The 16,651-nt window shown below is 42.1% G+C and overlaps 1 protein-coding gene across 2 annotated transcripts in view; it reads left to right on the forward strand.

Annotated features, from left to right (window-relative positions):
* SPATA5 (spermatogenesis associated 5) overlaps window positions 1–15,423 on the forward strand; it is a 351,881-nt gene extending 336,458 nt beyond the window's left edge. For both annotated transcript variants that reach the window (XM_033419372.2, XM_004265109.4), the window contains one exon: window positions 14,476–15,423. In XM_033419372.2, coding sequence (XP_033275263.1) covers window positions 14,476–14,652 — 177 coding nt within the window. In that variant the 3' untranslated portion in view covers window positions 14,653–15,423. The remainder of the gene's footprint in view (window positions 1–14,475) is intronic.
* Window positions 15,424–16,651: the final 1,228 nt, after the last annotated feature.

Consider the following 16,651-nt stretch of genomic DNA (forward strand, 5'->3'; position numbering starts at 1 on the left):
CATTGAGACTTCTCTAGTTGCTAAGAAGGAGAATGGATTTAACACAAAGATAACATCTGTCTTTGACCATGACCCGTGTTAGAATCATCATTCAAAAACACTAGCTTTAGGTTTTCCTGTAGATTCCATAATCATTGCCAAAGAAGTTGGACCTTGTGGTTTTCCAACTTTATCATATTTTGTATAAGTACCGCGTGCTAACCGATGGTGCCACTGGAGCTCCATCTTTATCATATTTTGGATGATAACCTGTGATCCGAAAATCAGTTGTACAGCCCAGAATGTTATCTGGACCCCCTAATGAGCAGCACGATCTAAGAAAACGGCAGCTAGAAGCAGCTGGCCGCACTGAGGTATGCTGAGCACTGTTGTTTTGGAAGTATGGTTGGCAAGGCACTGCTGGGCACGAGGTCCATTTGGCACCTTTTCAGCAGAACGTTTTGATAATGTGTTGCCAAGACAGCATTCGAAGCAATGCGTAAGTAACGCAAGGTTACATATACGTAGAGAAGAATAGAGGACACTTTTTAACATTCTCTCATTCCTCAACCAGCCAACATAGGCCTGCTCCAGTTGCCTATACTTCCAGGGTCCCAAGGATCTTCACCTTCTCCCCCCAGAAAACTACAGAGTTGTCATCACAACGTGACAACACACACATGGTTGGTATGGTGCAGAGGAAATGACCTACCTGAATTTGGCTCTATCATAATGCCCTTTCCCCAGCCGCAGTGATTGGGCCAAGCCGCTCGGAGACGTGCCACAGGAGTTTTGGTTACTAAGATGAGAATATGAGGACTGTCTGGTGGCTAAAGCTGTAAGATGTAAAACACAGAAACTGTGCATTGTCGTGTTTTCTACCACGTGGAGAAAACCACTGTGTGGTGAGAGAGAAATAAAGGCGAAGTACATAGAGAAGCATAGATCAAAATCGTGGACAGAGAACCAGTCCAGGTGGTCTGTTGAGGCCCAGCCACACAGGATCTAACAGAACCTGTCCTCAGGTTCTGTTAGATCCAATAATATCCTTATAATGAATTTACCCTTTTGATTCAAATTGAGTTTCTGTCCCTAGCAGTCAACTAATACACAGCAGATGTCACAAATGATTGCAAATATTTGGAGACATTAAGAGAAGCTGAGGCAGAATTTAATCCACCTTGCTAAGAGGCGTTCAGATATGTAGTGTGAAAACTACTCATTAGTCCCTTTTGATTGAAGTTAGCCTGGTCATGTTTGTTACGGCAGTTAAAGAATACATGCCTTAAAGTCTTTTCAAGACTTGGGTTCCGGCCTTCCCTGGTGGCGCAGTGGTTGGGAGTCCGCCTGCCGATGCGGGGGACGCGGGTTCGTGTCCCGATCCGTGAAGATCCCACATGCTGCGGAGCGGCTGGGCTTGTGAGCCATGGCCGCTGAGCCTGCGCGTCCGGAGCCTGTGCTCCGCAACGGGAGAGGCCACAACAGTGAGAGGCCCGCGTACCGCAAAAAAAAAAAAAAAAAAAAAAGACTTGGGTTCCTTCTTAAAGAAAATAAAAGTGTTTATTAAAAGATTGATATAAAAAGTTAGTAATTCAGAGGTTAACCCAAAACTTAGCATAATCTTCCTTGGGAACATTTGTATATGTGGGGCGAGGGGTTAAATTCCACAAATATTACTAAAATGAGCAATTGGCAGAAAGATGGTTTAAAATATTTTGTTTCAGCATGTAAAATCTCGTTTTATTACAGAATTCTTTTGTTAAAGGCACAGCTATGCTGGGTTGCTGCCAGAGTGATGGGATCTTAACAGCCTAGTTAATTTTAAAAGATTTACAAATGCTGGGCTTCGAACTAATGATAGTAAAATATACTTCACACTTTAATATAGTGCTTAAACTCATGCTACATCTTGTGAACTTAATATTGCATCTGCAGATGAGGGGGGTTATGGGTGTGTGAATGTAGATATTTTATTTCAAAGAGAACAGAGTTGGTGGGGGAGAGCAGGACAGACCTGTAAAATAACTCAGAATTTCTCCTGACTCTCACATTCTTCACTGTAATTATAAAATATGTACAGAAGATATTTGAACACACTGTATCAAAGATGGTATGGGTTTATTTCCAGTTAGATGCCAGCACAATAAAACGGAGGTGCTTGTTACCAAGGTGTAGCCTATCTTAAGTTTCGTGATTAGATCTCCAAATGAAAAAGTACAGCCCTTAAGAGGAAATTCTTGGCACTTGCTCCTCTTTACAACATTATAGGGTGCTTTTATGTGTATATTTTATCATTCATAATAGAGGATACATTGACTAAGATTGCAAAATAGTTTCCATTGTATCGTAATCCCCTTGTGTCCAGTTGACTCACCTCCATGAAAAAAAATTCTGTTCAGTTAGAAATATCTACTGGTCTCTTTCCAATGATAAGTTTTTTGATGGTTAGAAATTTGATGGTTAGTTTAAAATGATGAGGTGAAATGTATGGGTACAGTCATGAGATTTACTAAATAGACCTACTCAAATTTACTAAATGTTACATCTTTAGATTTTAAAAACTATAGATGAATAATCTGTGCTTTAAAAATTCACCATTAGCTCCTTAAATATACCAACTGTTGCATTTCTCATAACAAACCAGTCCCACCAAGTGACAATCTAATACATCTTTTAAATTAAAAAAATATTGAATGTGATTTCTTCATTATCAACAAGTAGTGTCATCTGTTCTCCTTTTTCCACAACCCTTTCCATATCTGTGGATTGCTTTTATGGCCTTTCTCACAGTTTTTAGTTTATTCTTTACAAATGGAGACTTTCTGGCTCTTTTCATTGCTGAACTTGTCACAAACCTTGTTCTCTCATTAGAATTCTTGTAAAGGAGTTTAGGTAACAGTAGTTGAGAAAGAATGTTTACGTTTCATAGGCCATTAAGTAATGGACTTAATGATCAGAAGAAAAAAACGTGAATGTTTTGGTTAAAGCCTTCATAAACTGAATCATCTTTATTCTTCATCTGCATCTGGATTAAGAGTAACAGTAATGAAAAAATGATTAGCCAGTGTGGCTTTTACAAGTATTTGTAATTTCTTTTTAAGTTATATTACATATATAATTTTTTAATTGTTAAAAGGCAAGCACTGTATCTTACTACTGGCTTTTAAATCAGTAAAATCAGAGCTCTTTTTTTTTTTCCTTTTTAATGGACATTCAAGAAATAGTTCAAAGTGCATCTCATTCCTTATAAGACAACAGGCCAGATAGTTTTTCAGATAAGAAAACAACTTCCTCAGTTTCTAAATACCCTAGTGTGTAATGTTATTACCAAATATCAAAACCTACATATATTTAAATTTTAAAATTCACTTAATGGGTAATCTAAAATTACACGTAGTTAATACGTGCCACTTGTAAATGCTAATCTTAACTTGGGAACTTGGGTTTTGTATTCCTTAACTAATATGCTTAAATTTGCAGTCTTAGTGTCTTATTATCCTACCTTTTTTTTTTTTCAATAAATGAAATAGGATATAGATCTTTAGTTCCTCTTCATGTCAATAAAGACCTAAATAAGCACTTAGTTATACCTAGAGGCAGTTGTTGAATTGTTCTAGGGTACAAGAGGAAGGTCTAAGAAAGTAAAAACTACTTGTCTTTACTATGATCAGCTCTACTTCGTAACTTGTGTACTCCCCAGCTGTAGTAGTTCTAGCCCAGTTGCATTCTGGCCTAAGTCATCTGGAAAGGGGAAGATAGATATTACAATGAAGGAGTCATAGGAGTTAAGAGGATTTGAAGTGTAGTTACTATAGAGCAGTAGTTCTTAACCCTTTTGGGGTTATGGTTCTTTCTTAGAATATGATGAAAGCTTTGAACCGTCTCTCTACATATAAGAGTTTTCATAGGTTTCAGAATATTCTTAGACCCATCTAGCAGTCCAGGGACCCTAGGTTAAAAATCTTTCTTATATAGCCAATAAACGCACAAAACTGGTGAAGTAATACTTGAAATAGCATTCAGTTCATGTAACAAATAAGACAGTGTTGCTTTATTATTATTTGAGTTTAAAACAAAATAATATAATGTGAGCTTCTAAACAAATGGCTAATAAGCAACATAAGGATTATCTGTCAGAGGTAACAGAGACCACCTTAAAAAAGTAAAAGAGAAGATACGTGAATATATACTCTTAGGTATTTTAGAGTATCTTATTTGATGGTGATATCACTTAATATAAATCCATTTTTTTTTATTTATATGCTATTGAGAAAGAAGAGCTTTCCTTTCTTTCGGGACAATACTACTGTCAATGAGAATGACATCTGTAAAGTAAGTGTAAGATAAATAATCATGTTGTCTTCTCACTCCCTGTCATGAGCTAATGGTATACTTAGCGTTTGCTCACTGGGACCTGTCTTCAGATGCCCCTTAGCTAGCTAAGTATTGTCAAGTCATTTTTTTCTATTTAACACAGATAACCATTAACACCATACCATACTCTTCAAAATGACTTTAAGGATGGCAGGCAAGGCTGCTGATTAAGCAGGACCAGCCTACAGCTGCTCGGAGAATGGGAAAGGAGAAACGAGTTCATTATATATATTATATGCGTGTGGGAGGTGAAGGCGATCAAAAGGTGAAACTTCCACTTATAAAATGAGTGAGTCCTGGGGATGCGTAGCGCACAGCATGGTGACTATAGTTAATAACACTGTGTTGTGAATTTGAAAGTTGCAGAGAGAGTAGATCTTAAAAGTTCTTATCACAAGAAAAAGAAACAACTGATTGTGGTGATCATTTCACATCGTATACATATAGTGAACCATTATGTTGTACTCCTGAAACTAATGTAATGTTCTATGTCAATTATATCTCGGAAAAAAAAGGCGTAAAAGGTACTAACTCCCAAATACTCCATTCTGTGGTCAGAGTCCAGAATCCCAAGCTAGACAAGATCCAGGGAAGGCTACCCAGAGCATCCCCGAAGCTCTGGAGTTTCAAAGGAGGCATTTTTCTGTGTGTGTTGGTGGGGCATGATGTGGGAGTTTGCAGTGAAGACGGTTGGCAGGTGATGAAACACGGGGTATATTAAAACTGGCTTAACACCCCTGCTTACACCTTCCCCCAGCCACTGCTTCCCAAGCTCCCACAACACTGGCAGGGAGGATCCAACCCTCCAGACTTCGAGAGGAGTCCTAGAGCTAGCTGAACTTTGCTTGGTCCCCTCTCCCTAGAATATCCCCTGTTGTGCCCTTCTCTCCTCTTTGCGGGGGGCCTAGCTCTCCCATTCCTAAGTGCTTTTTACCCAAAGTTTGGTGCCTCTTGCAAGAGCTTCAGTAGCCTTCTGGGCATAACTTGGTCATCAGCACGCCCCCCAAGGGCTCACAAATACACACCTAGATGGCCCATTGTGCCCCAGACATTATTGCTTTTTTGGTCTACAGTAGGCAGTTATCTTGGCTGCAGTTGTCACAGCAAGAGCTGCATGTGTATGTGTGTTTGTGTGTATTTAAAACAAAAAAATGTAAAAACTATATCTCTGTTCAGAGATGAGCTCAGCAGTAGACCTTTTTGTAGACTCCCGAAGGTCAAGGGGCTTGGTACGTTTGGGGAGTACAGCAGGGCCAAGGCTGGCGAGCCTACATGGAACTTGTAATCTAGTGAGGAGGCAGACATTTACCACTAATAACTCTCTACCTGACAATTGTGATATGACAGAACAGTAGTACAGGCTGCCACCAGACCATAAGGCAAGGGATCCTAAAGCATCCAGGCGTGGGGAGGTAGTGAAGTCGCCGCTGGGAGCGCCTCTCAGTGGAAACAGTCACACTGAACCTTGAAGGGCAAGTACGTTAAACCAGTACTTTGCACAATCTTGTCGCGTGAAGGTGGGACTTTGTTTTCTTCACTGCTCTGTTCCCCAGGGCCTGGAGCCTTGTAGGTGGTCAGTAAAGATTTGGTGAGTAAATGAATGAATGGAGGCCTCCCAACATCTGTTTGCCTTTCTCACCCCTCTCCTTCCCTACCACGAGGTTCTTGTTCTCTCTATACCCGTACCAGTTGGCGTGTTCTTCAAAACTAAAAATACTCCTTTTTATCTTGTTATGGGTTCAATTAATGTTAGAAACTTTTAAAGTTCCCACAGCTGCAGTTGGTTGTAGAAACAATAAGAATAAAAACCCCAGCTCTTTCCCTCTGTGGGGTGATCAATTCTTTTGTAAATTTTAAAAAAACAAAAACTGTTATGGGTTTCTCCATGCAAGTAATAATGACTGGATGTACATATACTTCAGCTATATATTTTAGAGACCTCATAATAACTTACATCAGCAGAATTAAGCAACCCAGGGGTTTTTCCCCCTTCTCTAACATCACTAGGCTTCTAGAAATTCTTTCCTTTTGACTCTGTACTCTGTATGGCACTCTAGATTGTATGATCTTCACATAATCCCAGATGGGTTCGTATCATAAAGCTTATTTTGCAGACAATCCAAGAGCAGTAGTTCGGTGATTCCTTAAATCTGAAACTTGCCCTCCAAAATTCTCACTTCTAGCCTCCCACGCTCGCTGAGGTGGTATTTTAAAGAGCTATGAATAAACGCCGCTTGCTTCCCTCCAGTTCACTTCCCCGGCTGGCGCTGTGCTCTGCTCTGCTCTGCGTTCTCGGCAGTTCGGGGCACCCCTGGCCGCGTTTGCGCCTGTGGCAGTCTGACTCCATCTGCTGCTCTATGGCCAGGAAACTGCTGCGGTCCCCTCAGTCACATCTTTCAGGCCCGGCCACTCAGCCAGCTTTCACCGCGTCTCAATGGGGCCGGGGAGAATGGGTCCTCGGCGTCCGCGTGAGCACATAATCTCCCAGGTAGCCTCCTCCTTGAAGCACCTCCAGTGCAGGCTATTCGCAAACAGCAGGACTCCGCTCTCTGCTGGGTTCCTAATCCCTCAGACACGTAGGGGAAGTTGGTCGCGGGGCTGTGAAAGTGAAAAGGAAAGCGAGGGGCGGGGGGCTGAGCGCGCACCACGTCCCCCGCCCCTCGCCACAGTCAGCGCCAGCTGCAGCCCAATTAGGCGCAGCAGGGCACAGGTGTTCCAGACAGAAGATGCTTTTAGCAAAACCACTTTCCTGAAAATACCTAAGACTTTTTAGAGCACCGCAGCGCATTCCGTTTGGTGGATTCTTTAAAGCTGTTTAGTACACTTGAAATACAAAGAAGCTGAAAAGCACATTTAGGCCTCACTGGGAGGCGAGCTTTCTTCGCGCCGAACATCAGGAGCGGCGGAGAGAGGGGAGCCCTGCCTCTGTGGATCCGGCGTGTAGTTGCCCAAGAAGGGGCCTGGGGGCGTCTCTCTTCTCCGGCTCCGTCTCCCCATGTAGCCTACTCTGTACTGTGCAGTTCACCTACTCACGCATGTTCATATCCTTGTACCCATAAATTCCTGTCCCTAGGATGCAGTTGTAGGTTTCCTATGAACTATTTAAAAAGCAGCGCTGACATGTGCTGATTAAAGTAGGTAAGTGAACTCAGCTCTCCGGAGCCACTTTTTTTTATCATCTGAGGTCTCCCTATAAATAAGCCTCCTCTTCTGGCATATTTAAAATCACTGACTTCTTTTTCTCCACAGATCTGAGTACACTCTGTGCCTGCAGGATGGGGTGATGGGAACCAAACAGAACTTCAGTTGGTTGTTTAAGCCGCCTTCAGAAGTTTGTTACCCTTCCGTTTTTCTGGAGGGTACAGATAAGCTCTGAGAGGTAGTTAGGAGCTTAGTAGTGGCGGTTGCGTTAGAATCTCAGCATCCCTGTTGGAAGCGAGCAGCTCCTAGGCCTACTTGGGGCAGCAGCGCTTCTTCCCAGGCTTACATGCCCTCAAGGGTGGTGTTCCTGTTGTCACTGTCGTGATCTGTTTACAGTCAATAGAAAAGAAGTGCAGGTTACTACCCAGGCCTCATCTGGAATGGAAATGACTGTGCTTGAAGTTTTATTGGGTTCCTCATCTCAGTGCACCCGGAGAACTTGTAGTGCTGCTGTGAAACTGAAAAGAACAAGGGAAGGGTCACAGCACAGGAGGAATGAATACCCAAAATAGTGCCCGACATTTTCAGGTTTTCCTTCCTGTTGATTAGTTTTTGGTAAACAGTTTTTGCCTTGACTGTCATTCTTAATCACGTCGTTTTAAAAAATTGCCGCTGCCTGTTTAGAAACCATGTTGGTTTTAATTTTCGCAATGAGCCTGTTTCTGTTTCACAAAGCTGAGCCACCTGTTTAAACTCTTCTTGTTTCATGGATTGAGGCAAAGAACCGTAGGCTGTGTGTAAGAGGTTTCGGGTTTTTTTTCCACAGTGAAGTAAGACATTGTTCTTATTCTTCGTGGCATTCAGAATTCTGCACAATTGCCTCTTTTGCCCTTTTGCATTTAAAAGTGAGGTAATTAGATTTCCCAAGGTTCAATGGTCAAGAGCCTTCTCACCCTGGGAAGTTGCCTCTCCACACCCCTCACAAGGGGAGTTGTCTCACGTAATCCAGTTATTGCTGTATTGTTGTTCTAAAGGCACTGCTTTTTCAGAGGACAAGCATAGCATGAAAATTCATACTCATATGTCCCGTTGCTTATATTGACGAGTTACGTTTTTTCCAGCAATTGAAAACAATTACTGTTTTCCTCAGTGACTTTGTTTTGAGGATTTCTAAACATTTTCATAAAAGTCTTTTCCTTTCTTACCTTTTAGGAGCTCATCTCAAATATGCCTAAATCTTTCATATAGAGATTTCTTGCTTATTTTGTTATTTTTCAGATATCTGATAGATCTATTATTACTGCTGAACGAATGGAAAGAGGATTTGTGACGTTGGCACCAAAAACTGGGTGTCACGGCCACTGAAACACAGCCTGTCTTAGTCGCTCTGACAGTGAGACCTTAGGCCCACTCTGCTAGTCTTTTGTCTTGTTTACTCATTTCCCCAAACAGATAACATTTTCACCTTTCAGCAAAGCACGTATCTATTCTTTTTTTTTTTTTTTTTTTTTTGTGGTACGCGGGCCTCTCACTGCCGTGGCCCCTCCCGTTGCGGAGCACAGGCTCCGGATGCGCAGGCTCAGCGGCCACGGCCCACGGGCGCAGCCGCTCCGCGGCATGTGGGATCCTCCCGGACCGGGGCACGAACCCACGTCCCCTGCATCGGCAGCATCGGCAGGCGGACTCTCAACCACTGCGCCACCAGGGAAGCCCCGTATCTATTCTTTAAAACAACACAGAATACACGCTCTGTGTATTCTGTAAATACACGCTGGCTTTACAGAGCCAGCCAAAACATTTTGCTTTCACAGCCTAATGGCAAAAACAACCTGACTGGTAATTGGCTAAAAATTCATTTAAATGATCTAGTCTGCAGCCTTTGGGGGAAGAGGACAGACAAGATGGTGAAGGGATTAGGGGAAAGCTTCCAAAATCCTTTTTGCCAAAGATGTTAAGGCACCTAAGTGCCAAGAGTTTTCTTTCTAAATGGGTTAAACATTCCAGACAGTCTGTGACTCAAATTTGCATGTTTGTCTACACCCCTCAGTGAGGTTCTTCTGGGGCCTCATGGGGAAAATTCATCTGAATTCCCCCATCACTGAAACAGTCCCAGACTCCATGTGCTTTCAAAAGTGATGCCAGCAGAAGGATGAGCTGTGTGGTCCCTGTATATACTGTAGATGTATATATACATATACATACACTCATTCAATTTTCTTACAAACTTTAGAGAGAGTAATGAGAAGGGTCCTAGTTTCAACTGAAGGTCCTTCTTCTCAGCTTCCATAGTATTCATTCCCAAATAGAGAGGTGTATTAGCAAATTTATCTGAAAAGAACTCACCTTTCCAAGCTTAATACAGAAAAGTCTTCAGTAATTAACTGATGCCAGATTACTTTCATCAAGTGAGACAATAGATAACCATTTGCACAATTTTTTAAACAAATCTTCCACTTTGGTTCTGTAAACCAATATATATTACTGCATTGTGGGTAAATTTGGGGGAATCTTTCTCAGTTAAAGTGCGGTTTTCTCCCCCATGACAACACGGGAAGAAATTTCCTGTCCCTGTATAACGAATTTTGATACCTAAGGAAGCACCCCTCAAACTAACAGGCATACTTGTATTCTTGCTAAAATTTCTGTTACTTCTAAGGAAAGAACTAGATTCAAAGTAGGGCCCCAGACCGAAACGTTTGCTTAAAATGAACATACATCACAGTGTTAAATAATTTTCCTTACTGAGTTTATCATTCCAAAAACTTAAATGTAACTGACAAAGTCTAGGTCATATGGAACTTAAGTAAAAATATTACAAGATATTGGCCAAATGTTAGAAATATGTATATAACATGCATTTTTGGAAAATCTGTGGATAGTTAAGGAACTGTTCAATTCAATTCAACAAATGCGCGTGGACTACGTGCAGGTCCAGGGCACAAGTGTGTGCTGTGGCTGCTGCCTTTTGACTCCGTTAAACAGACTGGTCCTCCTCCAGTCTCTCTTGCTCAGCCCTTTCCCTTTTCTCTCTATGCTGGAATAGGCGAGAGCAAAAGAAAAAAGGATATAAGCTAGGCAAGATTGAGCTGCTTGGTATGGGTGAGCACCTCCCAGAGTGCGTGCTGAAGGTCAGCAGTAGCCCTAAAGGTAACCATTTGTAGGTGTTCTGCCAAAAACAGAGGACAGGTGGAAAGTTCTGTGGGAAACATCAGCTTAAAAGAATTAAGCAGGTCATCACTGCTAGGCCTCACAGAAACCTTTAGCATTCTGCTGTGCTTTGTGGGAGACAGAGTATATACAGTGTTACCTAAAACCTATTTGATCATGAAATACTTCTTCCTCTGAAAAGACACTGATATGTCAAGGGGAATGCTGGCATGGGCCATGAAAACAAGCAGGAAAGCTGCACTTTTCTTGGGAAGCATGGTATCTTGGAACTCACGCCAAAATAAATGACCCAGGGCAAATAGAAACCAGCCATCATGAAATGGATCTCCTAAGAATACTTGCATTTCCGGGCCTGTCTTCTTATCGAAGTTAGGAGAGAAGAACCAATAATCTGATTAATGTTTTTCCTTTTGGAATTTCTACTAAAAAGCCCTTTTATGGGGAAAAAAATAAGAACAAAGGATCTTTTAGGAGTTATGCTCTGTCAGCTGCTAGTGCGTCATCTGCTTGTGAGTTGGGTTTAGAGCATTAGAGATGACTGTCATCGACTAGCCTTTACTGTCATTATGGCCCACGTGACTTCTGAAAACTATCATTGTTATTTTTAGTGACATTTTCATGATAGAATTACTCTTTTTTTTTTTTTACCCCCTCCATTTGGGATACTGAGGCTAGATCCTTGTAATTCCCGGTTTCTTTCTCCCCACCTTGCTCACTTTATTTCTTCTGCTCAGAATGCCCTTCCTTTCCTGTGTGCATATCTAAATTCTGTCCTTCCCACTCCAGTTTATGAACCAATAATTTCTTCCTTCTTTCCATACCAAAGCACTTTCCTTTTGCCTTGCTAGTGGTACCTCTTAATGCTATGTCTTGGACATCTCTGGACCCTCCGGCTGGCCTCACCTAGTTGTTGCACAGAGTAACCAGCCATTCAGTGGACGTTGATTGATGAGTGACGGGTTAATTATGAGTAGAGTTCTATTTCCTCTCAATTACTTGTTGTATATTGCTAAGCAAATATGATAGGAAAATAAAAGTGGCAGAAAGGATTGCCTAATTGACTGGTTCTTCAGGGCATCCCTTGTAAGTAAAAAGAAACAGGATAAGGTTTATTGAAGCAAGTGTTGAATTCAGGCAGCCCTCAGCCACGCTAGAACTGCAAACAGCTGGGCTCCTTCTACACAACGGAAGACAGCTTCATATGAGGTGCTTGAGTACCAGTATTCAGCTGCTCTGTTTCCCTTGTCATTGTCTCCCAGAGATTCTAAAGGTCATCTCTGTCTAATCCAAACATTTCTTAGCGCTTTAGTCAAAACTCTGTCCAAGTTTTCTATACCTCACAATTCTGTAGAAATTGTTAATTAAGGGTCAGGCCAGTATTCAATATAGTTGGCAAATTACTGTGAAATGTTAACATATACCGAAGGCCCCAAGTTACCAACATCCAGCTTTCAAATGGCAGTTACTGCTCTGACCACCACCAGTGCCCCCCCTGCCACTGCCGTAGAAGCTAAGGGCAAAGAGCAGTTTACAGCTTAGAGGAGAATCTATAGATGCAGATATGAAGGAAGGAAGGTTGATCTGCAAAGAGGAACTGCTCAGGGGAGCCGACCCCAAGGGCGGCCTTCGAGGCCTCAATGACCTCTCTTCCCACTACCTACATTCCCCTACCTTGCCATGTTAGGCTACTTGAGATTCCAGTTATTAGAGGAGTATAATCGTTTCTTCTTCTCCCAGTTTGACTACTGTGTATTGAGAGAGGAAGCCTTACTAGACTGTTGGTTCACTTTCTCAAATGCGCCAGCAATATTAGCCACCCGGCCACATGAACCAAATTCCAGGAGTTTTGAGGGGTTCCAGGCAGCCTTGCGCCTCCCCTTCCTTCCTCAGCCCAACCCAACCTCCCTCCCCCGCCACTCACCACCACCCTATTTGCCATGCTTCCATCAGGCTCCACACACACCTCTACGAGGGGGTCACTGCGTGTACAAAACCTGGGGGCACAAGTCCCACAGCAGTTAATTAGTGAAGTCATTAGTAATTGTCTAGCACACATGGTAGGTGTTCAGTGAATGTTTGTAGCCGTTATGTGCTGGGTCCAGTATTCTCTGAGGGAAGTGTCAGGTATGAAGTGTGCAAGACATGGCATTGGCCCAGTGGTGGCAACCTCTCTACTCGACTTAGCCTGAGCGGGGAGCCACACAGTGGAAACCTTTCCTGTACTGTCTCAGAGAAGCAGCTAGAACTGCACCAGCAAGCAGGAAATTCAGTCCTCTTTGGCTCTTCCAGTGATTCTTCTTCCTACTTTTCAGCCTTGCAACCATCGCTTCAGATTCTTGCACAGATGAAAGAAGTGCTGCTCAGATGGAGGGGAGGAGGGGCTGGAGCTCTCCGTACTTGGTCCCTTCACCTCCTTCTGGAGGTCCCTATGGTTCCTTTGGAACAGAATAGAACCAGTTTGCCATGGGGGCGTTTTATGTGCTTTTACTGTGCTTATTAAATATCACATCTGATTTTCAAATAGCCCTTTTTGCACCAGAATATGTGATGAAGTTGTTTCGCTAATCCTTAGAAGTTTTGTTTTTTCCTTCAACAAGTTGGTAGCCATTCTTTTTGGAAAAGCATTAACATGCATAACCACCATAGTCGACTTCAGTGCCCATTAACGAAGCCCAGAACTAACGGTTACATTGTCGTAATTTGACAAAGCCATCTAAATCTATGCATGTTTTTTTGAAAGCTCCCTAAACATGCTGCTAAATCCCCTAAAGAGCTACTAAACTGCTTTGGCAGCCATTAGCCCAGCATAAGCAGAGGAACTCTTTTCAGTAAGTGAACAAACAGAGAAAATATGCTGAATGGCCGGACAAATGTGTTTCAGCTGGCCCTTTCATTTACCGATATAAGGGTGCAGTCAATATCAATCACTGTTTTCCCTGTTGCCCTGAAAATCACAATATCTCTTTTCATCCCACAGGCTCTTTTCACCACAGTAATGTGTCTTTAGAATGACACTGGCATCAGCCCGCTTCCGCTGTCTGAAGTCCAGAGAGCTTAAAACACATTTCAGGATTCAAGACTTGAACCTTCCTCCCTTCCGTTTTCCTACCGCGCACTCTCTCCTCCCTCCCTCTAGCATCCACTCCACCCCCTCCCCAGCTTCTTTTCAATTCTCCCAGCTTTCCTCGCTGAGTAAACAGAATTCAATTCTCTGTTCTAATGCAGCTCTCCAAAGTAAATGGAGACAACTCTATCTGATATTCCTAAGATTTAAGAACTCATTAAGGAGATGCACATAAAGAAATGCTTTTACATGTTGGTAATAGATCAAAGGTTGAAAGGAATGTGGAAATTCTGTGCTGTGACAAGGTGTGCTGATGTGCAGGTCCTCACTCTACATCAGTGCCTCCTTCCCCGGCCCTCCCCTCATCACCGGGCTTCTCCCCCGTCCACCCCACCACCACAGACACACTCATCCTTTGTCACCCCGTGTTAGAGGTCTGTGCCTGCACGTCTGCTCCACCTTTACAATTGTAAGCTCCTTAAGAGCAAAGGCCATAACATATATCTTTTTGCCGCTCCTGGATCTCGGTACTTAATATGTTGTTTTGAAATGAAGGTGATTACTTTTTATCCTTTTGAAAACTTAAGTGGAATGACTCCCAAAGGTAAATTTTAGGGATAGGCTTTTAGTTGTAGAAGTTACCACGGATGAATATTTGAAATGTTAACATTTCTAAAAAACAGTATTGATTGTTTTCTCTCTCCTTTTTTTGTTGTTGTTTTTGGTTTTGTTTGTTTGTATTGTTTCAGATTATAGCCGTATGTAGAGAGGCAGCCCTTCTGGCTCTGGAAGAAGACATTCAAGCCAACTGCATTATGAAAAAACACTTTACTCAAGCCTTGAGCACCGTGACACCCAGACTTCCTGAATCATTGAGACGTTTCTATGAAGATTATCAAGACAAGAGTGGGCTGCATGCGCTTTGAGAAAATATACATATTCATTATGCTAAAAGTACTTTCTAGAGAAAGCTTGTTTCTTTTTTAAAGAGTGTCAGAATAGCCCGTGATAAGCAAAACGTCTGAATATGTTGGCTAGATTGAGGGGCCTCAGTTCTTACAGACATTTTGAATCATGTGGCAACAATGAAAATATCCATGAAAAATCTCTGGACAAGGGTTTAAGTCAGTTTTATCCGGAAATGTGTGCTGAGTTTTAAAAGGCAAACTTTTAGCTTTTTCATTAATTTGACCTGGTTCATTCCTCCCATGAAATGCTTTCCTTACTCCAGAATCCATTTCAGTGCATTTCCAAATACCAAAACTGTGGGCATCAGTTTTATACAAGAACATAGAAGATGCGTGTAGATGAAAGCGCGGTGAAAATTATTTACAAACCTTTAATTTTGAAGGCCAGCCCATGAAATGGCTAAAGCACCAGCTAGGCTTATGTGACCTTGTTTCCAAATACGTATTTGTTCTCATTATAATTCAGACTTAACATTTTCGCTTTAGCCTTCTTAACCTCTACTTATGGCAATTAAAAAAAGAATTGAGAGTTATTTCACATACTGTAATGGCCTTTGGAAGTTTAAAGAATTGGAAATATAAGCCCAGTCCAGACCTAGAAGTACTTGTGGTTTTTTTTTCTTTTTCTTGTTTTCATAAAACTGCTATAAATTAACCATATGAGGTATTCATGTTTTAACTTGTATGCATTTCCAGGTTACCAATAAACTTCTTCAGTTCAAAGAAAAACCAACTTGTACTCTTAATCATATTGTCTAACATTGCATTCTAAATATCTGTATTTATGCTCCAAATTATTTATCCTTGAGATTTCTTGACACTTTGATAATCCATAAATATCCTTGAAAAAGCTGTTGGAAATTGATTGGTTGACTTCCAGTTCAGAAGCTGGCAATGGGAAGAATGTGCACTTAAACCCAGTCACTGTAGATCTTTGAAAATTCCCAGAAAGACAAGTCAGGCGAGAAATACCTGATTATCAAAATAACAGGGCTGTACAGTTTTGTGGTGGTAGACATTCTGAAATCACATCTCAACTGTTTCATCCTTTGACTATCAGAAATAGATTTGCAGGCTTCCGGTGGCGCAATGGTTAAGAACCCGCCTGCCAATAGTGGACACGGGTTCGAGCCCTGGTCCGGGAAGATCCCACATGCCGTGGAGCAACTAAGCCCATGCGCCACAACCACTGAAGCCTGCGCTCTAGAGCCTGCGAGCCACAACTACTGAGCCCACACTCCGCATCTCCTGAAGCCCATGTGCACCTAGAGCCCGTGCTCCACAACAAGAGAAGCCACCGCAATGAGAAACCCGCACACCGCAACAAAGAGTAGCGCCCGCTCGCCACAACTAGAGAAAGCCCGCGTGCAGCAACGAAGACCCAACACAGCCAAAAATCATAAACAAAAATAAATACATTTTTTTTAAAAAGTAGATTTGCAAGGGGTTTTTACCCAGATACATTGGTTTATTAGTACATAAAACCACCCAAGGGACGAAGAATGTTACTACTATTTAGAAATGTGCTGGGAATTCCCTGGCCGTCCAGTGGTTAGGACTCTGCGCTTTCACTTCCGAGGGCCTGGGTTCAATCCCTGGTCAGGGAACTAAGATCCCACAAGCCATGTGCGGCCAAAAGTATATATATATAAATGTGCTGTCAAATAAAATAGTCACTAGTCACATGGCTATTTGAGATTTTAATTAAAATTAAATAATATTAAAAATATAGTTCATCAGACAGGTTAGCCACATTCCAAATGTTCAAAGGCCACATGTGACAAGTGTCTGCCATATTGGACAGAATAGATTGTAGAACATTTCCATCACTCAGAAAGTTCTGTTGGACTCTCTTGATTTAGAAAATAAGGCTTACCCATTGAAATAAATAGAACCTCAGGGCTTCCCTGGTGGCGCAGTGGTTGAGAGTCCGCCTGCCGATGCAGGGGACATGGGT

Source organism: Orcinus orca, chromosome 4 (genome assembly GCF_937001465.1).
Source record: "Orcinus orca chromosome 4, mOrcOrc1.1, whole genome shotgun sequence".
NCBI lineage: Eukaryota > Metazoa > Chordata > Mammalia > Artiodactyla > Delphinidae > Orcinus > Orcinus orca.